Here is a 24,612-nt window from a genome sequence, read left to right as displayed (position 1 = left end):
CGGATTTTTTCTTCCACAAATAACCTCCTGTAAAAAAAAATTAGAGTCATTTTAACAGCCAAAGAAAGAAAAGAAAAACAAAAATTTGATATTTCTCATCTTTATTTACGTGATTTTGTTTTCCTCATCTCCCAACTCTCTTTTTTTTTTAAATCATTTTCTTCACCTTTTTTTTCTTACATCTAAACTGTACTCCTATTTAATTCATCTCTATATTTTTTTCTCCTGCACTTTCGCATACAATTAATCATTTTTTTTTACTTTTTTTTTTCTTACATTTACACGTTTAAATATATATAGATTTTTTTGCATCATTCTTTCGGCTCCTCTCCCATCGATCGACCCATAAATGTGTGAGCCTCACCATCTCTCCCATCCGTGTGTAGGCCCCATCATTGCACCACATGATCCCCAGCCCCAAAATTTATTTTCTCTTTTTTTTTTTTAAACTAATACTTCGGGGGAGGACATCACGGGGGCATCTCTTCTTCATCCCCAAACAGGGAATTTTTCTTTTGTTTTTTTTCTTTAATAATATTCTTCTTCAACCCCTCTATTGCACATGCGCTGAGGTTCGTGACGCAAATTGTCACGTATTTTTTTTTCTCTTTAAAAATTCTTCTTTATTTTCCACCTGTGAAAAAAAAACGGTCAATCGCGCACAAAAAGCCGAATACCCCACCCTATCCCCCATTTTTTTTATTTCTTCTTCATCATTTTTTTTCCTAATTTCTGGCACTCCGAATAAGATATTTTTTCATTCTTTTAATATTGTTTTGTTTGTTTTTCTCTGTGAAGTCTCTAAAGGGTGCTTCACGTGAAAACGAGATCATATTGCAAGACATATTTTGCAATTATTACAAAGTCCTCCATCAACATCTCTCTATTCATGCTATACATAGTTACATTCTATGCCCTAGGCCGTGGCCATTGTGCTATATATTTTTTTGGGTTCACTTCTATTCGCAGGGAGGGGCCCCTCTGGAATATCTTTCAAATCAGATGAAATTAATGATTTTTATTTCATCCAAATATTTGTAAATTATTCTCAAATATTTGTTCGACGCCCTAAGAGATCTTTTCAAATATTTTTCTTAATTTTTTGTAAGGATATAGAAAATTAAATGGTCAGAAAATATGGCACAAAATGCTTGTCAAAGAATGGCATTGATCTGCTCATAACTTTTATTTTTTTTCTACAACGAAATGCTTTTCATTTTCTTTTCTTTTTTTTCTGAAGCCATAAATTTTTCAGTGAGAATCATTATTAGGAAAAGGAGTTTATTCACTTTGGTTCATGTTATGGCATTTTTGAAATTTACATATTTTTTTTTTATTTTTTTTTTGTGGTTTTTGTTGAACTTGGTTTTCCGATGTTGGTTACATTTGAAGCCTAATTTTTGAAGAGTAAGAAAATCACTTTTTTGTCATCTTAGGTACGACGCCATCTTGTGATTTTCCGACTTTTCCACAGAACTGCACTAAAATACAATGATAGGTTTTTCTCAGGATCTACTGGATGGATTTTGCTGGGGTAAAAGGCAAATGAAAGAGAAAGCATCAACGAAGAATGTACCGGAACAAAATTTTAAATTTCAACTCAGAAGCTAAGAAAAGTAGTAAAATTTTCTTATTGACTTTTCTCAGCTTCTGAGTTGAAATTCAAAAATTCGTTCCGGTACATTCTTCTTTGATGTTTCCTCTTTCATTTGCCTTTTACCCCATCAAAATCCATCCAGTAGATCCTGAGAAAAACCGACCTTTGTGTTTTGAGGAAAATTTCAAGATGGCGGAAAGTGATTTTCTTACTCTTCAATAATAAGTCTTTAAATGTGGCCAACGCCGGAAAACCAAGTTTAAAAAAAAAAACCACAAGAAAAATAAAAACATTTAATTTCACCAGCTCTCAAAAGAGACCCCTGTGGGTGTGACTTATACATTTTTTTTGGATTGAAGCTCTTTCCTAACTGATTGGCTTTTTTTTGTTTTTTCTTTTCATCCTTTGAAAGATTTTTAAGAATTCATAAAATGAACAAAAATGAATAGACACCTTTCTCCTTATTTTTTTTCTCTTTCATTCCATCGAATTTGAACCTTCAGAGAAGCACACCCCCCCTGCTAGGTACCCTGACAATATGCACAGCACATGTGGCCTTGCCAGTTGAAAGTAAATGATTACAAAAAATGATAACCTAGGCTCCACCACAGCAGTATCAGACTCATTTTCTTTCTTTTTGAGTACTTTTGCCACCTCCTACGCAAACACCCTCCCCACTACTTTTTTTTCTAACAAAAAAAGCTCCCTATACTAGTGGGAAGAGTTGCTATAGGAGGTGCGTAAAAGTATTACTGTGTGTGTGTGTGGAGCTCATGAATCTCCCTGTGTAAGTTTTATTTTTTTTCATTTCATTTCACTTAAAAATTGTTTTTTCTTAATGGTTTGTGTAACTGCTACGTCACACTGATGGCACCTTCGTCAGGGGCATCACGATGGCGCGTCTCAGGGGCACCTCCGGCAGCCAGAATGCCAGCAAATTGGGGTGGACCGAGTGAACTATAGCCATACGTATAGTCATATTTGGCCCCAAAGTCGCGCTTCGTGAGCTGATTGACGCTCAGGGGGTTATTGGCGTCACGCGGATTTGCACCAACTGGACTCCGCAGGGGGCGCGCCTCTTCACGCGGTGACCCATTGCGTGGTCCGGGGCTGGCGATGAGGGTGAGCGGAGATGCGAGACTCGCCGATGGGCTCTGTAAGCTCGACAAGCCCGATAGGCAGCCCGGGGATGAGAGAGACAGCGACTCGGTGTCATCGTCGGGCGTCTTGGCGTCCTCGACGCTCCCGCAGCTGCCCAAATTGTCATCTGACATCGTATTATCCACATCGGCGCTCTCCTCGCCCTCCGTCTCCATGTACTTTATGCACTTCTTCTTCCGCCTTCCCAAAGAAAAACAAAAAAATATTTTAATCATTTGTTTTTTGTTTAAAGTTAAATATTACTTAAAGCTTCTAAACAATAAATTAATAAAATAACACCAAATTCTATTGGTTTGTCCCAATACTATTTTGAAATAAAACCATTCGAATAATTATGGAACAATCCAATAATTTTTTTTATTAAGATTTAAGAAGATTTTTTCAAGCAAATTTTAATTTTTCTTATTTCTCATTTAAAAATCTTAAAAAAAACAGAAATATTAAGCATTAAACCTACAATCAATCACAAAATCAATTTTAAACTAAATTCAAATAAACTTTACACCAAAGATGCATCCAAAAGAGAAAAAAATTAAAGCCTTATTAAAGCTTGATCTCTTTCATCCAGAATCCAAGAAAAACTTCTATTTTTTATATTTAGCTGTGAGATTTAAGTTGATGTTAAAGCTAACAGATGTAGCTTTGGTGCAAAGTTTCTTTGAAAAAAGTTTAAAAAATATATTAAATAAACAACAACACTGAAAACACTAAAAGTAAAATAATAAAAAAAAGAAATAAGGAGTGTGGGGTGGGGAGACACATTTTAGCAAAATAATAAAATAAGTGAACAATAAATAATAATAAAAATAAATGTCACACAAAGCCAACATGCTATAAATTTTCTTCATATTTAAATTAAATTTTTCTCTCATATTTTCTTTTGAAAAATAAGGGGAAATTAAAGGGGAAAAAAAAAGAAGAATATTGTGTGAGAACAGATTCACATAATAATATATATTCACATTAAAGAAAAAAATCTTGAAATTAAAGAAAAAAAAAAACGACAAAAGGCCTGCATTTGCATGCAAAAAACACGGCTAGAACGAATAAAAAAACACGTCAAGATCAAAAAATCCATGATGGCGTCAAAACTGACTTGTTGGCGTCGGTGGAGTGCGTTGATTTGGCACATGCGGGTGGATGGAGAGGGCGCCACAGCAGCCCTCTATCCTCCCCCTACAGATTGACGTAGGTTGGCGCCTGTGGCGACGCCTGGGCACCCCCTCCGCTGAGTTGGACCACACCCGAGCCCAGAAGATGCCCTGATGACGACGACCCAGACGACGTTGATGAACTTGATGAGGCGGACGGCTGAGCCGCTACACCGCCAACCGTCGAAACACCCACAAGAGCGCCCCCAGCGCCCAATACCGGCAGCACGGGACTTTATACATAACCATAAATTTATTTTCTTAATTATTCTTTTTCTTCTCATTATTTTTTTATAGTGCAAAAATCTTTATTCATTCATTTATTGTTTTTATTCTTTGTGCTATATATGACTCTTGTGTGGCATTGACGATGGTACGTTTTCTTTATTTGGTGACTAAGAAGACTAAGAACTTTTGTTCTAAAATGTTTTTATTTTGTTAATAAGCCCCTTTGATCTGTTTAAAATTAGTAAAGAATAGTCAAAGAAATTTGTAAAAATTTTCTAGACAGATTAAAGATTAAAAACCCTTTTTATAAAAACTATAAAGTAAATTTTCAAATCCTTGATGAATTATTTTGCCAAGACTTTCCTTTATTTATTTTAAGGGAATTATATTAAAAAATCAATACGAAATACTTTACAATTCAAATGGTGATGATGTCCTTTAAAAAAATCAATACCTACCACCACTTAAAGGGACACAATTAAATTATAAACTATTCATATGAAAAGTATGTCAACTTATGGTTTTATAAACATGATAAAGGAGTTTATTCACTTTTCCCCACGGATCATGATTATTTAATGATTTTTTTCTTAGTTCTTTTTTGATCCTTTACAAAATTATGAAGAATCCCGATTATTTCAATGAATCTTTCCCTTTAAAAAAAATTAACAAAAGTCGCGATATGGTCATCGTCAATGCCACTCATACTTTGCTGCTTGGGAGGGGGAAATTTGGTTGATTTATAAATTTGGGTTTGGCGGAGGTTTGGAGAAGTTTTGTCAGAGGATAATAATAATAAAAAATAAATCAAAACGAAAAATTGTGTCGAACGAAAGAGATAAAATAATATAAAATAGTCATGATGGGCATAAAAATAGTTTGAGAAACAAAACATTAAATTAAAAAAAAAAGATCGTTCAGGAGGTCAAATTATAACATGTTAGCTTCGTGTGTGTTTGTGTATGTTTTTCTTTTCTTTTTTATTTCGGGAAGAAGTCAAAGGATTTTCAGGGGTGGAGTAGGGGGCTCAATAAGGAAGACTGTTGTACCAACATACCTGCACGGTTTGCACCACTGATTTTGTTGATCTAATCCAAAGCGGGCACGGCATTTCTTCATGTTGTTGCCTGTTTTTTTTTGTTTGAAAAGAAGAAACAGCAAAGATTGAAAGTTTAATGTTAAAAAAAAAGTCACAAATTAGTCACAAACTGGTCGTGAAGCAATTTTAAGGCATGGGAGGGAAGTTTTTTCTTTAAACCTTTTGGTGATTGATTTTACAATATTTTTGTGGGTTGAGGGGGGGGGGAGATGATCCAGAACAGGGGGGTGTCAGCAGAATGTCCTTGTCTACACATAATTTTCTTGCTGTTTTTCTTTTTTTTTGTATCTTCTGTGATTTTTTTGATTTCAAAAATTATTGAAAAAATACCTCCGTCAGTGGCATCTTTGCGCTTCCTCTTCTTCCCGCGCGAAGAATTGGTCCGCGAACTCCAGTCCGGATACATTTGCATGTGCAACTGTCTCTCGCGTCGCGCTAGCTCATAATATTTCGCCTGCTCATCCCGTCCGAGTGCGTGCCACTGTATTATCGTTAAATATACATCATTCAATAATGGCCATCACTCGCCCACAAAAAAAAACTTTGAGGGGATAATCATAATCACAAAGAGAAATACAAAAAATTTGATATAAATCAATCTCTCATCAAACCTTTTTTTTCTTTTTTTTTTTTCAACTCTAAAATTGTTGCCATTTTGCATTGTGGTTTGCCAACTTGCAAAAGCATTATGCGAGTTCGTCGTTGGCTTTAAATTTTCTTTTATTTCTTTTTTTATTTAAATTATTAATTCTTCGTTAAGATTTAAGCTATACGGATAAACGTAAACTGAGATTGGAAGTAAAACTCAAAAAGATGTGTTCAAAGTAATGTGGGGAAGTGGTTTTAATGTATTCATAATAAGAAAAGATTAAATGCTTTCAATTTTTGTCAATAAAGCGTGAATAAACCTAACGAATTTTGCACACACACACATTTCGTCCAATTTTCTACCCCCTTTCCCTTAGATTTTTCAATTTTCGTTGACTTGGCATTCTGCTTTCACCTTTGTGTTTGTTTTTTTCTCATTTTTTTTTCTTTTTGGGAAAAGGATAAAAGGAACGTTTGTAGGTGTGAGAAAGACATAAGGGAATGCAGGATGCTCAATGTGACTCTCGTTGACTTTTTGTTTTTTTTTTTCGTTAAGTCGATTATCTCACGTATTTCTCGGTCGAATTTAACGAAAGTGGTCTCATTTAAAAGCCACCATCGTATCTCAATCAATTTTGTCCCCAAAACCCATTTCCCACCCCCACGCTTATCTTATAAAACAAAACAAAAAAAAACGTTCATTTGTCCCCGAGAGCCACCAGAGCATAAAAATTATATATTTCCATATTCCTGCAACACCGTAGTCCTTCACACCAAATGAATTTCGTTTTTATTTTTTTATTTTTTGATAAAGAAAGGATTTAAAAAAGGATTTTTGTTGTTGTTGTAAGGGAGGCAAAGGAAGCTTCACAGAGAAACCATGATTGTGATTGAATAATAAAAAAAAAGAAATAAAACATCAAAAGTAAAAAAAAAAACAAATAAAGTTTTGTAAAATAAATTAAGAAAAAAAGATAAAAACATATGCAATACCTCCCGAATCCGCGGGCGATCGATCTTTTTTGCGTTTTTTCTTTTTCGAACCGTAACCATAGTTGTCGCGTGCACTCCAACCCGGATATAATTCCATGTGCAATTGGCGCTCTTGTCTCGCTTTTTCATAGTACTTGCTCTGTTCATCTCGGCTCAGTGAGTGCCACTACAAAATAATTTTTAGTTGGTTTTTTTTGTTCTTGAAACACATAACCTTTTTTTTTGGTTTTTCTTTTTTTTAAACAGATACAAAAAGAAAAATTAATTTTTTGATCTTATTTTTTTTAAATGGAATTCTATTAGACAAATTAATGTTCTATAGAGTATAAAATTTCAACACACACTCTCATCTGCTCTCTTATTGGCATCACCAACGAAAATAACAACAATTCAGTGCATTTGGTTTTTATATAGGTAAATATAGATATATATTTTTTGTATTATATTAAAAAAAAAGAAAACTTGACGAAACAACGAGCTTAATAAAGTGACTTAGAGAGAGAATGAGAGATTGACAAAATGAAAGGAATGACACTGACGGTTAATATCCGTCAATGTCATTCTAACATTTCAAACACCCATAACGTATTACCCAAAGTGTTAGGAAAAGTTTTTTTTTGTACGCAAGATATTCATTTAAAAAAAAACTTTCTTTTAACAATTTAAATTATTTTACTTTTTATTCAAAGAATTTTTGCAAAAAAAAACAATTATTTTGGTATCTTAGGTAAATATCTTGCGTACAATCGATGTTTCGTTAAGTCAGTTAGGTAAAAATTAAAAAAAAAAAAATATCACTTACCCTTCGTCCGAGAATTTGATTGATGGCCGCCGATTCTTTGAGCGTACACTCGGCAACCACTTTGGCACGCATCTCCTTCATGTAGAGCATAAAGGCGTTTAGGGGCTTTTTTATGTGGGGCTTCTTCTTCTCATTTGCATCCTTGCCGTCCGGAGTCGAAGTGGCGCCACCACTGGTGGCGCCACTTACCGAACTACTCGCTCCTATACTTTTCTGATCCACTGACCTATATATTTTTTTTTAATTAAAGAAGAAAAAGAGAAAAAAAAATCATTGTAGATCAACATTTAAAATTAATAAAATTTCTATGGCTATAATAAATTGTTTTCTTCCAACAGAATTCTTATTTAGATTTGAAAAAAAAAATCCAGAGCTTTCGGCTCCAAACAAATCATATTTCATAATCTCTGGGCGTGTCATACATTCAAATTTTCTTTAAACATTAAGGGTCAAGAACATTATTAAATTTTTGTTTCTGTTCAAGAATTCTGCCGATGAAAGACTCAAATTCAATTCACATTAATAAAATAAATAAATATATAAAAAATATATATATATTGAGATTATTTCTTGTCCGATTTGAATGTTTTGTTCACCTGGTATCCTCAAATGTTGAACCCCTGCTGAGATACCCAAAGAGTCCAGCTCGCATTTTGGCGTCAATGAGATTATTGTTGTCTGGCGGTTGATGGCGCTGTTGTTGCATTTTAAAATAATATTCAGACACAATATTCTGCTCCAGGAGCTTATTTATAATGGTCAGCAAGTTGCTCGTAGCAATTTTATTTGTGAGCATATTCGTATGTATGAGATTACTCAGGGCATCCTCTCCACCCCTTGCTGAATTCATATACTGCAGCAATTGCAAATATGGCCCCGGATCTGGGTCCCCTGTACCACTTGCCCCCTCCTCGGGCGTTGATGGTGGTACAACGGCCACTGGGCGCTTTTTAATGCTCAAATTTAGGGGTTCACTGTTGCCTGGTGGTGGCTCCATTTCAAAACCCACAATGAATGGTGATGAAAGAAAAGAAAAACTTTCACACTCTTCCAACACTTTTCTCAGCTGCACTTCACCTACGCCCGTCTCAGGATTCACCCACTTGGTTGACAGGTGTCAAAAAATAAAAGTCCAGATAATGGTGGCGCCGCGACGACATCGGCAAAGCAGGATTCCAAAAAGCAGCGCCGTCGATTGCCTAGTAGATACATCCACCGACTCCGCCCCTCGTGGAATGCACACAACACCCCCTAATCACAATCAAAGCAACAACAAAAAAACCCACCCCTTGTGTACTTCCTCCTGCTCGAATAGGGTACAAGTAGCAGCAACAAGAGGCAATAGATATTGCCTATGTAAGCATTTAAAATAAAATGAATGGATTTTTTGTAGCATAAAAGGTTTCAATCACATCCTATACAAGTTTTTGTTAATCATCCAAATCGGACAAGAAATTGTTGAAGATGCAAAAATATCGGCTCAAAAGATCAAATATTATTAAATTAATTTAATTTTTAAAAGTTTTGTGTGTGTCTTAGTTAAAAAAAAGAAGAAGAAATAATAACTAACCTGTATCGGTGGTTGGTGTCTTGGGTGACTTCCTGTTTTGGACCAGGTGTCACTATGGCGGGATGAGAATTAAGGACATGGTGCGGAGGTGTGTGTACACTCGGCAGGAGGCTCGTTGGTGAGAAGCGGAAGGAGAAGTCGCTGTTAAAATAAAAAAAAAAAACAAAAATTAATCAAATTTACATTTTCTAACTTTCATTAACATTCAGTCAAGACACATACCTAGAAAGGGAGGTATTTATAGGTAGCGACGAAGGGTAGGGACTCCTGAAGCCCGATGCAGCCGAATAAACGGAGGGCGTGTGCCTGAAAGAGCGCCACCTCAAGTCAAAAAGCGTTGGAGACCGTTAAACTACCCCAAAAGCAATAATACTCACCACGACGCCACTTGCGACATATCGGGACTCAGCATTGGATACGCATACTGACTAGTCGGAAATGAGTAGATCGCCGGACGGGTCAAGCCTACAAAACCAACAAAGAAAAAAATAAGAGAAAACATAATTATTTTGATTAAATAATTTTTATACATTGATAAAAAATTATTTATTGACCATTATAGGCCCTTCTTCAGGCCCTACAATATTTTTTTTAAATGAGTAAGACTCAAATCTTAGAAAACAAATGATAAAAAACGATACGAGAAAAAACCTCTTGAGACTTTCTTTCTCTCTCAATTTTCCTTCAATTGTGAAAATCATCCCAATCGGATGCAATGGGAAAACTCCGGAAGTAGGTACAAATTTTTCTCCCTGCAAAACGGAAATACCGTAAAATTGTCGTGATAATTGACATGGCGTGGTCGTGGGACAATGAAAAAGGGGCACGCGGAATAGAGAAAGTGAGTGAATAGTTTATAAAAGAATTGAATAAAAAAAAATGCAAAGGGTGCCTCCATGAAGGGGTGAGATAGGATCTGAAGGATGCGCCCGGGTGTATTACATGCGAACATGTTCAATCCACCATTAATTTGTCATGCAAATCGTCAAATAATGAGACCCCTTTTGCTTCACCCTCTCGATTTTTTGGACTATGTGTGTGTTTTTTTTTTCCTTTGCTTTGCGCAACCAGGGGGTTTGTGAGACACAACCCTCGAGCATTGTCACCGCATTTCCCCGTGGAATTGTCAGCTCCGCGGGGCTTCTAGCCAAACAAGTCGCCTGCCAGGGTGTGTACAGGATGATTCTCAAGAATTCATTTATTTTTTTGGTCTTTTTATGCTTATTTTTTTGTTCTGTAAAAAAAATTCTTTATCGTTTAAAAAAAAATTGTGAAAAGAATTTGACTATTACTACATATATGCGAATTTTTAAATATTTATAAATATTTAAAAATTAAAGCTTCAATTAAAAAGTCAGGAAGTAAAATTTAAATGAAGTATAAATGATTTTTACCAAGCAAGGTTTATTTGAAAGAAATTATTCGGATCTACGGAAATATTCGGATTAGTTGCTAATATTCGAATGATTCCCTAAGGAAGAATAAATATAAGGTCTAAACCAAAAAAAATATTTAATTCAAGCATATACCTAAAGACTTAAATCAAGTCGATAAGTCGATAAAACAAAATAGCTAAAAGTTAAGTAGAAAAACTTAACTTACTTCCGGAACATTGATATTTCTTTTCCGGAAATTGAATATTTAAATAAAGGAAAGGGTCTAAATCAGGTCAACTAAAAGTACTTAAGTAAATTTTAAAATTTACAAAGGGTTCAAGTCATTGGGCATAGTTATCATCTGTTCAAAATAATATTTTATAAGCTAAAAAACTTCAAAAATTAATCTAAATGTTATGTTAAAGTATTAAAATGTATTTTTATATTAAAACATGTGTTTGATCAAAATTTTTGTACAGACTTATAAAAAAATTTTCTCATATTAAACTAAATCAAATGATGCAAAATTTTGGGATTGTTAAAAGTTTTATGATCTCGTCTTAAAGTATTACTTATTTTTTTTTTAGAAGTTTAGGGTACACCCTGTGGGATTTCCTCTTGGTGTATTAGCGATCTAAGTGGGCTTTTACCTCGACCCTTTGTCACACAGATATAGCCGAAGGGTGATTCTGCTGAAATGCTAAAGGGACACGAGAAATTGATCCATTGTTGATGGTATGTCTATCAGATGCTCAAATATGCTTCCTATTCTCCCAAAATTTCTATTGAGACACTCTGGTGGCTTTTTTTTTCAACCCCAGAGTGAAAGTAAAATAAATAAATAAATGAAATGGAGAGATGATTTTTTTTTAGGGGGGAGGATTAAAAGAGCCCCCATTTAATGCCCCTTTTTTTGGCGCCAAAATTGCCCAAATAATCACTTGTCAGCGTCTCTTTATGCCCAGGCGCGACGAGCATTCTCTCACTCTCTGTGTCTCTCTACTCCACTCCATACCACCCACCCCCTTTCCCACCACGTTAATTTATCGTGCAACACGCAAAGGTACGTAAAAGTGTTCCCAAATCGTTTTTCATCCGCCAATTTGGTCGCTGTGGGTCACAGAAGTGTGATTGTTCGGCGAGGGGTTAATTGAGTAGAAGGAGAAAACTAATGAGTTATACATATATTTTTATGGTTTCCATTTAATTTATATATACATATATCCACCCACCCCCTTAATTTCTCAAACCCCTTTTTGAACAATATAGTTTTGCGGTGCGTTTTTATGTTTTATATGCGTACTCCATGCAATTCCCCCTGAAGCACTTTTGCACGTTTCCGCATCCCTTGCGCCAATTATTGAGCTGATGAATGGTGAATATTGCAAAAAAAAGGGAATACCTTATAAGGGCTCTAATACATATATTTTTTTTCCACAGAAATAGCGTGATTTTGTCATGGAAAAAATTTATGTGAGAAAGTGTCAGTTTTTTTTCAACACCGCACTTACATCTTAATAAGTTATATGTGGTATAGATGAGGGGGTAAGTGGAGGTTTCATTATTATTTTTTTTACCTTTATCCCACAAAATAAGATCAAGAGAAGAGTTTTATAGTTCTTTTTGTATTTAAATAATTAAATTGACTTTATATAGACAATAAAGTGCAAGAAAAGTTCCAATTTCTTTTTTTAAAGCCTTTTGTTAAAAGAATCATATTATTTTTTCACAAAGATAAATTAAAGAATTAAATTTATATTTTAAATTCTTCCTAATTTAATCTAATGCAATTCCCGTAATTTTAATCAATGTTGTGAAAAATTTAAACCTAAGAAATTAATTAAGCTGAATTTAGTTATAAATTTTACACACATCAGAGCGCTGAAAGTTCTAGAGAAATTAGCATGTTTTATTGCTGAATATAGTACACGCTTAATTTGTTAGAATGGTTAGAATAGAACCGTCAAATATAAAAATAAACGCAAAGTATTAGAATAAGTATCAAGAGTTTAAAAAAAGACAGGGCAACTGTTTGAAAATATACATCAAACGTTAGAAATTAATCATCAAACATTTGAAAGAATTGGAATAGAAAGTCTTAATAGGTAATTTTTAATTCATTTTCAATTTTATTTTAATATAATTTTTAATTCTTTTTTATGTAAATATTTTTTTTTTGAAAACTCTTTTTACTGTCTAAGAACTTTCAAATTTCGTTCTAAGCAAATATTTCTCAAATCCTTATTTTTTTTATCTGCATAAAAAGAACATTATAATCATTTATTTTCAATTGGGATTTTTTCTCACAACGAAGGACTCTTTAGCTGAATAAGGAAGCCATTTAAATGGAGCTTAAGATCAACGAAAAGTCTTTCAACAAACAAATATACCTACAACAACAACAAAAAAAAAGAAGAGAGAGACGCCCTCGAGGAAACTTTTTGTCGCGACATGATGAACTTAACGAAAGCACGCGGGGGTGGATATTTTCCTTTTTCCACACGCAGACACATACAAAAAGGAAAATGTGGGTGCGGAAAAAATGGACAAATTGCGATGAGATTTGAAGAATTCAAGCGTGCCATCTCACTCGAATTGTCGCAATCGATTTGCAAAAGCCATCGGGTAGACGCGTCGAGATGCCATTTGGAAGAGACCACGCGCGCGAGTGATTGCAATCGTGGGGGAATATTTTGCATCCTTCTAAAGAAAGATTTTCTTGTCCCACTCGAGATAAACCACTCTGGGAATTGCTGGTGCAAATGTAAGCCGATAACCGGGCCAGATGTCGTATAAAAAGGATGGTATTATGACGTAGTAAAGTAGTTTGGGGGAAAATTTGGAATTGGAAAAAAAACAATTTAAAAAAAAATTATAAAAAATACTAACCTATCGCCTTGGGATCGAGTTGGTACGGTGGGATTCCGCAGTGGGCCGGCGGGGGTGTCGTTAGGTGGTCTCCATTGTGGCAAAAGAATGGCGGTAGTCCCATCTTGTTGGCCTGCAAAAAAAAAGGAAACATTCATTTGATGTACAATTTTCTTTTTCAACATCGTCATCGTCAATTTCGAGCATCCCGCCGATTTCCCAGGGCTTTCGTTCAGTCCCTCAGCTCCACGCGCCAGCTTTCGGTCGTCATGGAAACTTACAAAAGGGGGCGGCTCGTACGCATGCGCCCTAAAGCGCCTCCTCCCACACTGGAAGGGTTGCGCCACCCTCTCTCTCCCTCTTTTACTACCCCCAAAATCGATTAGCGCACCTTCTCAATTTTTAATAACCCCCAGACGCTCCCCCAACCCCCACGCATACACACCCAAACCATATCAGTCCTTTCAACCCCTTTCAACTTAACACCAAATAATTTATATCAACTTCTGTTTTTTTTTTTAATAATTCCTTCTTGTGTAGTCCTTAAAGCATTTTTACATAAATATTTATTTATTTAATGTTTAAATTATTTTTAAAAATCTTAGTTTTTTTATAAGACTTTAACAAAAAAGTTTTATCTGATTTTGGGCCTTATTCAGCGACCAGGAAACCCTTGAAATCTTGAAATTTTTGTACCAAATTCAAAGATTTCAAGGATTTTTTTATCGCTGAATTAGGACCTTTATCTGTTCTTTAATTTGATCAAAATTGGTCAAATGAAATAGAAGATAGGCTCTTAGAAAGAAAATTGAAAGATATTTGCCCTTAAAGTTAGGGTAGTTGTGTTTTTGATTTAAGTGCCTCTTGCAACTATTCTTGGAACTTGTAATGTTGAAAGAGTTCTAAAGAGTTGAAAAATTGATATTTTACAGAGAAAACTCCTCATGAGACGATTCGTGAATTTCAAAATATTTCTAAACTCTTCTAAATATTTTTCTAAAACCTGTAAGAATCATTTACCGAAAAAGGCACGAAGGCTCTTACTTTTTCTTCTTCATTTCATTCATGTATAATATAAAGATAAATTCGTGAGCTCGCGTGGTTCCAATTGTGGACCGATTTGAGGCAGATTCTTGGATAATTATATAAGTTGTTATTCTCTCAACATATAGTTTTGGATTTATTGGGGGCAAAGGCAAAAATATCGCGTGAAACAAACCCTCCTTGTGAGGGCATAAACACACACAAAAAAAAGTTCAACAGATAGAATGTGGTTAACAGGTGAAATGGTGGTGAGACTAATGGAGGGATATAAAGTCAATTTGTCCCGTCAATTCTCAATCCGTGTTGCTCACTTAATAATGAGTGATTTTCTCATGGTTATTTATACAATATTAAGTACGGTCGTAGGGATTGCAATAAGGGGATCCACCCCTAAACTACACCACTCATTTCACCTCTTCAATATCTCTCTATATAATATTTCATATTCATATTCAGTGTAGCAAAAATATCATTTGTGGACACAAATAATATTGGATGTCTCATTTTGCCAAAAAAAAAAAAAAGAGAATATATATCCGTTCAACAGAAATATGCGCGTTCGGTCCCTTTTGTCGAGGACTCACCCCATCAAAATTTTTTCATTCATTCTTTTTTTGTTGTTGCTGTTGTTGTTGTTGTTGTTGTTGCGTATAGAGCTCTCCTTTTCACAGGAGAAAGGCAAGGCAGGGAAGGCACCCTATCCCTGTGCTGTCTCGAGTACTGCAAAATTCATCCAGCATATTGAAAATCCCCGGGATAATGGCATGAGCATCATGGCATCAACCCCTTTTTATTCGTCGTAATACATATAGCTCGCTGTTTTGACTAAATTGCGAGTACAACGAAGGGTGCCCAACCCCATCATTTTCATTACAATCTCTCTCAACCCACCCCAAAACCTCTCCACCTCCTCATCATCCTCCCTATATATATATATATAGCAAATGAAGGCTCACAGTGTATGTAGGAGAGAGTGTGCAAGTAGAGTTGGTAATTATAATGAAGGAATTCTTAAGGGTTTCGTCAAGTTTCTCTTTTTTTTCCACGGCAGAGGGAGGAAAGAGCTTTAAAATAGCCTAAAAGCATTAAGGTAAAATTTTAACCAAGAGGAAGTTGACAAAATTAACTACATATTAGATAAGTTTCGTCTCCCTTCTTGAGCTGAATGATTCATTAAAAAAAAATAAAACTAAAAATATTTTCAAGATATATAAAGTACAACGATCGATTCCTTTTAAAATATACAATAATATATCGATGAAAAATCCCCCCTTTTGAACGAAATGGTCATACACCTTCTCCCCCCTCCCAAACACATACATAACATAATTCATCCCCCTTTGACCATCTGAAAAATTTATTCATAGGAAAGAAACCAAGCGGCTGGGTGGGTAGTGAAACAGGGGGTTTGGGGTAGGGGTGGGGGTGGGGGTGGTAGTGCAGCATCGGGTAAAATGGAAAAACAGAACGTGAATTTCGTGTGAGAATGTCGGAAACACAACATTGAGCAAGTGAAAATGATTTTTCCTTTGATCTTCCCAAGCGACACGCCATCCTCAAACCCACCCCCATATCTCGATTTTCCATTCGCCAGCCAAATCCACACCCCCCTGAACTGAGGGAGAGAGAGAGAGAGAGAGAGAGATGGCGATGCAAAAAAAGCACACAGCAACTACCCTCACGGAATGGGATTCTATTTGATTTTCGGGTGAGAAGTAGATTCATCGAAAATTCAACATCAAATGTCTATTCCATATTATACCTACATACATATAAGGGTGTGTTCCTCCCTGTGTTAGAGTGAATAAATAATTTTCCTAGGTCTTTTTTTCTTATTATTTTCCCACCCACACACGCACACACATACGTGTCTGATATGGTGGATATTTCGGCGACAAAACCATTACCAAAAAAAATGGAGAAAAATGACAAGAAATTGCGGTTTTACACCCCTTCTAAACTGTCCTAAAGTTTTTCAAAATGGGACATATAGTAATTTTTTTATTGGTTAAATAAAAGCCTAGAACTCTTCAAAAGTTAAGAAATTATTCTAGGGGAACGTGGCCCAATTCGGACCTGAAAAGGTTCTTTTATAAAGTTGGAGAAAAATGAGATAAAGCAAAAATAAATATTCCTAAATATGTTATTTTAAAGCATATTTAATGCCTTTTTTACTCCCATAACTTTCTGCATTTAAAGTTTTATCAGTTTTAAGTAATGACGGATTGAAAAAATGTCGTAAGAGGTCCGAATTGGGCCATATTCCCCTATAGATTTTTTATGAAAATTAAATTTTTAAATTTTTTAGTTATAAAAACTGGATTTTCAGTTGGCACAGCTAAACTTTAGTAATCCAAGAATTTATAATTAATGGTTATGTGCACTAAAATCTCTGCTGATATTCCTAAACTTTAGTAGTATAAAGATTATAAAGCATTATAGCAGACATAGCTAAAACTGTTGATTGTACGAAAATTTTTGGTTTTGGGCAATTAGTAAAATTTTAGTAAAAATTTCTTTACTAAATTTCTCTACTAAAGTCCAACCAATTCCAGTTTTAGTAATGCTAACTAAAATTTGAATTACAGTGTAGAACAGTCTTCTTTAACCATCTTTGGTAAATTATTAATTTTTCTTTGAGAACAAAAAAAATCGATTAGAAAAAAATATTTTCTTTTTTTCTAAATTTAACGGAAAAAACTTTTAATTAAAAGATTATGAAGAAAAGAATTAGAATGACAAAAAAAGAAGATATTTTTAGCAAAACGACATTGCTAACGAGAAACTAATTAATTAAATTTCCATTTAACCAAAAAAAACGGCAAATCTCTTATTAATGAGCTTAATTTTTTTTTTACTCAACTTGTTTATATTGAGATGCCAGAACATTTTTCACGCATTTCAAATCAAATTAAACCATAAAATTATTATTATTGAAAAAAAAATGCGCTACCAACATTCAGATTTTTTCTTTCTCATTGTAAAGGAATGATTTTATTGTGGAAAAAAAAAGGAAAATGGAAACCCAAACGCTTTTCCTCGCAATTTCCTTGAAGAAAAAAAAATCAATCTTGAAACCTTTTATAGGCGGAGGACACTCAGGAGCAACATTACCGTGAGCATTAAGTCAATTTGCATCCCCAATTGCGCCATAAATATATCGAATAGGGAATTGCTTTGGCATTGTTCTTCATTTTTTGTTGTTGTTGTTGTTCCTTCTCCCCCTTACCTTGGTGAGATTCCAAAATTCAATAACACTCTCTCCTTGCTTTTTCTTGAGCTTATACTCTTATTGTTGAGGAGGAGAGTGATGGTGGAAAAAAAAGCATCTCATGGCATCTCGTTTGTGTTATGTTGTGTAGAGTTAATGGGAAAACAGGTAGAATGTGTGCTCAGGTAACATTTTTTGGGATACTTTATTGCCTCGTTTGTACACCCAAACACTACACCTTTTCTCATTTCTTTGTCTCTTCTTGTGGGCCCTTTTCTTAGAAAATCACCCACAGAGGATTTCTTGGGAGACACACACAAAAGACAAAAAAAATCAACGCATTTGTTGTGCCAATTATTGGGCTAGATTTTGGGGCGTTCTTGCACCAGCATTGCCAACAATTTACATTCTTCTTCCTCCTAACTTTTTTTTTGCGCGCACTTTGTTGATTTTGGACCTTTTGGACAATGTTCTAGCGCAGGGTTTTTTTTTTTGAATTATTTGTTTCTAATCATCAACAGAAAAAAATCAACAGTCATTATTACTTTTTTTCCTGCATTTGCATGCATTTTTTTTCTTTCTCCTAGAATTGTTGAAAGTAAAAAAAAAAAAAAAGAATTCAATGGCAAGTCCTTTCGAGAGTTGCATTGTGTCACTCTCTGGAAAATGAATATCCACCCTCTCCCTCCCAGTCCGTTTCCCATGCAGCTTTTTTTTTCCTCTTTGCACACTTTTTCCATTCATTTGCTATATACGTGTACGAACTATATGTACAATGTGTGCACATATAGAATATTCCGGGAGTTGCTTTTCATTGCAACGATGTTGGCACAATTTAGACAAAAGCGCCTAGCTGAAAAAAAAACTCACGAGATCTTTTATTTCAATTCAACATCCTTTTTCCGCGCGCGTACTTCGAAATTGAAAAGATGGCAGCCTAGCAAAACCCCCGGCATACATACATATATAGTAAAGTGAAGTAAGAAAAATTGTGCAAGCTCCCACCCACTGAGAAAAATTTTTATTCGCATGGAGGGTGGATAAAAAAAAATGTGATGAAAATGGCGAAAAACGGGCACACACAGAGAGACGCTTTTCCTTGTTGCTCAGATAATCAGATTAGATGCGATTTCTCTCCCACCCTCCCTTTTTTTTCCTTCTTCTTCTTCCCCATGGATGAGGGAGAGTGAGATTTTGGATGAGAAGAAGTCTCTTTTAAGCGCCTTTTGCTTGAGGTATCCGGGCAAAGGGAAAACTTGGGTGGTTTCCTTCCGCTATTGTTGGCCACCGAAGGAACCCCCAGAGAAAAAAATAAAATAAAATAGGGAAGAAAACACCCGGTTGAATAAGGTAAATAGTGCGTGTTTTTCTTATCAAAGCAAATGGACATGGGAATTTTTTTTTCTTCCTCTACTTCTTTCATTCAATGTGTTTACATAGCAAGAAAGATACCGGATTATCCGCTGGGACATCGACGATTCAAATACATAGAAGCGCAATTTTTAGGTAAGCTCTCTCTCTCTCTCTTTCTCTTGCTCACTTCCTACCTACACAAGAAGGGTGCAATATGCTTTAGTTAAATTCTTATAGCATAGGCGTGAAAAATATTTTTCTAACAAATATATGTTTTTTAGCTGATTTTATTTGGTAAGGAGTTTATATAGGTAATCTCCGAGAGGATAGATAAATTATTTTTTTTTTAGCGTCTTTAAAATTTATTTTTCATTAAAAAATCTCTAAAAATAAGTTTCGTAATGCTCCCGATGAATTCAGTTTACAGATGAGATAAAACTATTTTGTAAAGTAAAACTTCAGTGAAAGGTTTGTTTGTAGGGTTACCACCTCTAGGGGTTACACCCGGAGTCTTCGGATGTCAGGATATGATCTCCGGGCTGCGGGTTTAGGATGAATTTCTCCTGGTCACACGTTTTCAATTTTTTTTGTTTATATTCAGTAGTACAAGAAAATTTAAAAAAAATCAGAAATTAGAATAGACTCTGTAATTTAGGAATTTTCGTTTTTTATAGCTAAAGGTAAATCATCTTAATTTCTTAAATCAGATCTGAGTTTTTCTGAACCTGAATAAGTGTCTTTAAGGTAGACCTCAGTTTTTTCAAATTCGGTTTAAGTTTTTAAAGTCAGTTATAAGATTTTTAAACAAGACAATTGTTGTAGACTAGATTTAAATTATTTGAAGGTCAGACGTTTAAGAATTCTAGGTTAGATCAGGTTAAATTGAGGCCAAATACGTCTTAAAAGTCTTACCTAAAGTAACTAAAAAGGAACTAAGGCTTAAGAAAAATAGGCCTGGCTTTATAATCGATTTAGCTTTGTTTCTTAAGTCAGGCTTAAGTTTTAAAGTCATACTTACATTTTTTGAGGTCTTACCTATACAATTTACCTTACAATTGTTTAAAACAGGTTAGGTCTAGAATGCACTTAACCCTACCTAAGCATGACTTAGGAAACTTAAGCTCAGTTTTTAAAAATTAATCAAGTCTAGTTTAAAAGAACTTAATATTTAACTTTTAAAAACTGAGATTTAGCCTTATAATAATTAGACTTTGGTTAAAAAACTTGTAAAAGCTTAGCTTATAAAACTGAAGTCTGGTTTAAGTAAATAAAGTCTGGCTTAAAAATAACTCAAGTCAATTCCTTATGCTAAAAAACTACGCGAAAAAGCGATCTAATTGCCTATCGAGAGATCGACGTAATTTTTAGTATTACGGACATTTAAAAATTAAGGGGGGGGGTGGGGGTAGGTAAAATCTCCAGGCCAGAATGTAATGTGAGGTGGTAACCCTATTTGTTTGAATAGAGTATACGAATTAGTAGCTTACTGTCCTGATCATGGATAACATTGCCAAACCTAGATGACTCCTAATCTCTACCAAGCCCTTATCTCAAAAAATTAATTCTTCAACACCGTGAATAGTTTATTCCTATCTAACACTTATCTATCGGTTTGTAAAAGCTTAACCATACTTCAGCGTCAAAAGACGCTGTTCGTTGTTTTTTCTCACTTGCTCTTTGTCAAATTGTATCGCGCTGTCACTGTCACACAAGAAAGGCGGTTTCTAAACGTAGAAACCGCGTTTCTTGTTTGACAGTGACAGCGCAATACAATTTGACAAAGAGCAAGTGAGAAAAAACAACGAACAGCGTCTTTTGACGCTGTTGCTTGGTTAGGCCTTAATAATCATGGAGAGATTAAAAGAATTAATCCAGTTTTCTTAGGAGCTTCATTCATTTAAATCTCATAGATTTCAGCCCAATTTTAATTGCTCTTAATGGCATCTTGTACATATTTTTTTCTCTCTTATGAGGAGCATTTCCTCTATAAATCTATCTACATCCATTCGCCATGTAATTGTGTTTTCCACCCTCGTACAAGAAAAAAACCCCCCTATTACACAGAAAGAAGAATGAGTGGCTTGAGTGCGATTTCGGGCTGACCAATGAGCCGTCTAAGAGGCAAATAATGAAATGATCAAATCTTTTCTGTTTGTCTGTTTGACCACTTGTTGGCCTCTCGGACATTCAGGGCCGTCAACGGGGGGTTCTCTCGTTACAGGGGCGGCCAAGGGGATGAGTAGTTGATACGCAGAGCGAATGCTTACAACATATGTATATAGATAGACAGTGGTGGTGGCACTTGGACAAACAAACCCATCTATAAGAAATCTCCTAAATTCCCGAGAATCACCCTGCCATACATTTTTTTTATACCTACATACTTATATATGTTTATACATACATATATATGTGTTCTTCCTCCAATGCGAAGATGGGTGAATAAGAAGTTTTTTTTTTAAATCTGTGAGAGAAGAAATCCTGCTTTTGTTGCGTTTTCACGTCCAACATTCAACCAGAGAGGAAGACGCGCGTGGAGAAGGGCAAGCAGGGGGGCCACCACAAAAGACAGCTCAAAAGTAAGCAAAGAAGCAAAATGATTGTATACATATATATGTGTGTGCTGGTGTTGCCTTCTCCAAAAGAAGAAGAAGATGAGAGAAAAAAAAGCAGGAGGAGAAGAAAATGGGAAAAAGAAGGAGAAGAGACAATGGGAGACGGAGAAGGGACGCTGCCATGGAGTTCCACAGAAAAACTCTGGCCGGAGATGTCTAAAAATTCACTCGAAGAAGGAAGAAGGTCGAAGAGAAAAAAGAAACTCTCGTTGTTTGTTTATTTGAAAAAGAATTGAGTTTATGGATCTTCTTTTTTTTTTTATTCTTCACCATCGCTCCTCGCCTCGCGCGTTCATTCCTTTTGGCGATCGAGGCACAGTTGGAAGCCATTCTGAGAGATATACATACAGGCATTCCTCAACAAGAGAAGGCACAACACAAATACACACGGGAAATGGTTTTTTTTGTACATTCAAATGGATCCCAAAAACAAAAAAAAAACAAAATTTTTTGGAAAGGGATGAAAAATTGTATTCTCAGAAGGGTTTCTTCGGGGGAAGACCATCTCAATGCAAGAACTCAACGAAAGATGTCGATGACTGATAAGAAGATCTTCACCACCAACAATTTCTTAGCTTTTTGTCAAGCCAAAAGAAACCTATAAACTAAAAATATCTAAACATACATAATTTTTAACCCACCCCCTTAAGTAAAGATCAAGGAAAACTCCATGTTGTGTTCGTTAAGATTTTAACTGCCTTATTTTAAGGTGTTAAAGAACTCTGTTCGTATCTCTTTTCACGCCTCTAATTTATTCAAAAGATTATTATTCAAATCCTATAACAAATGCCAAGCAAGAAAGCCATTCATTCACGAAAAATTGGACAGCATCAGATCGCTTAAATGCGTAGAAGTAATCGTTAAGTTTTAACAGTAACAAAGACTTTTTCAATTTCTTAACGAATCCTGTTCATGCAGCTTGCTTCCATCCTAAACCATCCCTTAATCATCAAAATTAACAAGAGCAAGTGTGGAAGCTTTTTAAGAATTCAACAGAGCTTCCAAAAAGAAAAACACAGAAAAAAATAAAAGTCTCGGAGGGTTCACAGCATCCATCGTGGCCAAAAAGATGTTCGTCTCGAGAGCGAACGAAAAAAAGGCATTCAAGAAATCTTAAGAAGAGAGAGAGAAAAAAATAAAGTAAAAAAGGCAATGAAAAAAACTCGTCGACAAACCCGAAAATTCCATAACTCGCCTCTCTCTGTGCACTCACTCCTGCTCATACATGGTGCCAATCTTCACTTCTCTCTCGCACAGTCATCCACAGACAGCGTATAATTTAAATAAACATAACTAGGTGCTAATGTTCGAGACGCTCCCATCCAATTTTTTTTTCTCTTCTTCTTAAACATGATGTATCAGCCCCGATGTGTTGGAGTCGCCACCACGTTGCGCGCGCCCTCTGCTCCCCCCATCCCATTCCAGGCTATACACAAATACACATACAGCGCCTCTTCATCGCCCAATTTACATTTTCGATGCGAACGCAACGCACTCTACGTGACACAGGTACGAATTATGGGGAGAGCAATGTATTATCATCAAAAATAACTTTTGTATCTCTCATTCCATTAGTTAGTATTCTTGCTTTTCACAGCTTACGGAACTTTACTTTAAATAATCTTCATCATAAGAGAAGGACGCTAAAAATAACTGCCAAAATGGCGGACTATAAGAAAACTTAACGAAGGCGTTGTTAGAGTTAAGGAATTTAAGCAATTTAAGATTAAGGATTCTCGAGTATTCCTACAATGATTTATTGAACTGAAGTCATGTGATCTGGTCTAAAAATAAATGGTTTGTAAGAAAACGCACAAAACAACTGAACAAAAATTAAGTCATTCTAACATTTTTAACCGAAAAAGTTTTTCGTTAAGTTTTGAAATCCCGATTACTATGATTCTGAATTCAACAAGGGATTTGAAGATTTTTAAGACTTTCATTAAATTCTTTTAAAAATATTCTTGTTTCCTTTCAATCAACATAAGATAATTGTTTTTTTTTCTTAACTTTTTTTTTGTAATCAATTAAACCTTCGGTGATTCCCAGTCCGTGTCTGTGAAGCTTGTTGAGCATTGAACGATTTAATGAGGTGGCAGTTAGAGGCATGCATTTGTGAATCTCTCCTCCATTCTTCGCGTCACGCACACCAAAAGCTATGTGTATGTATAATAATACAACGCGAAGGCAGTGAGGAAGAGGAAAGATGAAGAAGGCAAACTCGAAAATCTGTTGATATATATTATCTCTCAACCATCTTTCCTCGCGTCTCTCTGGACGCTTCTTTTTACCCTAACAAGGGGGCTCCAGTGGCGTCCCACTGATGCCAAAAAAACACCCGCATACCTAAATAATTTTAATCTTATATTACATCCCCTTCTTAACAAAAAAAATTAATGCATCATTTGCTAAAAAAAAAGTAAGAAGAAAAGAATATTTCATGCTATATAAGAAGATTTATCCCAATTGATACCAATTAACCCGCTTGAGGCTCAAACGGCGCGCAAATATTGCAATTATCGAACCTAAATCCACAATATACGATTAACCTACCCTTATAGTTATGTATACACATTTTTTTTTCATGGTAAGGTATTAATATCATAAATAATAATTCACCCTCCAGTGCATTCAACCCCTTTTTTGGTATGTATAAGAACATCCCAAACACACTTTATCGCCCATTTAGCAGCTATGAGCGATATATGTTGCGGTTGGCGTCGAATGTAACGCACCACAGGCTCAAGTGGGAATTACCTCAACAAGTTGGTTGGGCTATTTTGTACAGTAAAGAATAAAAAAGGCTCTATACTATATAAACTACAATACGAGACTCACCATTGAGACGGGAAGGCCACCAGCGGCTCCATTTGTATATGAATACGGCGACACGAGGTATCCCATGTTGAATGTTGATGCATGAGGCTCGACTTTTCCTGCAACGACAAATCCTAAT

General features: G+C 35.3%; 1 protein-coding gene across 23 annotated transcripts in view; it reads right to left on the bottom strand.

Moving 5' to 3' along the window:
• Window positions 1–2,222: 2,222 nt before the first annotated feature.
• The window catches only part of LOC129793883 (protein pangolin, isoforms A/H/I/S), a 30,934-nt gene continuing 8,544 nt past the window's right edge, over window positions 2,223–24,612 (bottom strand). For 6 of the 23 annotated variants that reach the window (XM_055834369.1, XM_055834362.1, XM_055834363.1 and 3 more), the window contains exons 3-11: window positions 24,495–24,592; window positions 13,455–13,566; window positions 9,567–9,654; window positions 9,412–9,495; window positions 9,190–9,330; window positions 7,620–7,845; window positions 6,818–6,983; window positions 5,195–5,264; window positions 2,223–2,938 (exon numbers count right to left, since the gene is read on the bottom strand). In XM_055834369.1, coding sequence (XP_055690344.1) covers window positions 2,452–2,938; window positions 5,195–5,264; window positions 6,818–6,983; window positions 7,620–7,845; window positions 9,190–9,330; window positions 9,412–9,495; window positions 9,567–9,654; window positions 13,455–13,566; window positions 24,495–24,592 — 1,472 coding nt within the window. In that variant the 3' untranslated portion in view covers window positions 2,223–2,451. Of the gene's footprint in view, window positions 2,939–3,854; window positions 4,143–5,194; window positions 5,265–5,566; window positions 5,718–6,817; window positions 6,984–7,619; window positions 7,846–9,189; window positions 9,331–9,411; window positions 9,511–9,566; window positions 9,655–13,454; window positions 13,567–24,494; window positions 24,608–24,612 lie in introns of all 23 variants that reach the window. The other 17 variants (XM_055834353.1, XM_055834352.1, XM_055834354.1 and 14 more) reach the window with 9 other exon arrangements.

The sequence above is a fragment of the Lutzomyia longipalpis genome, chromosome 3 (genome assembly GCF_024334085.1).
Source record: "Lutzomyia longipalpis isolate SR_M1_2022 chromosome 3, ASM2433408v1".
In the NCBI taxonomy this organism is placed as follows: domain Eukaryota; kingdom Metazoa; phylum Arthropoda; class Insecta; order Diptera; family Psychodidae; genus Lutzomyia; species Lutzomyia longipalpis.
This window is presented reverse-complemented; position numbering and strand designations above follow the sequence as displayed.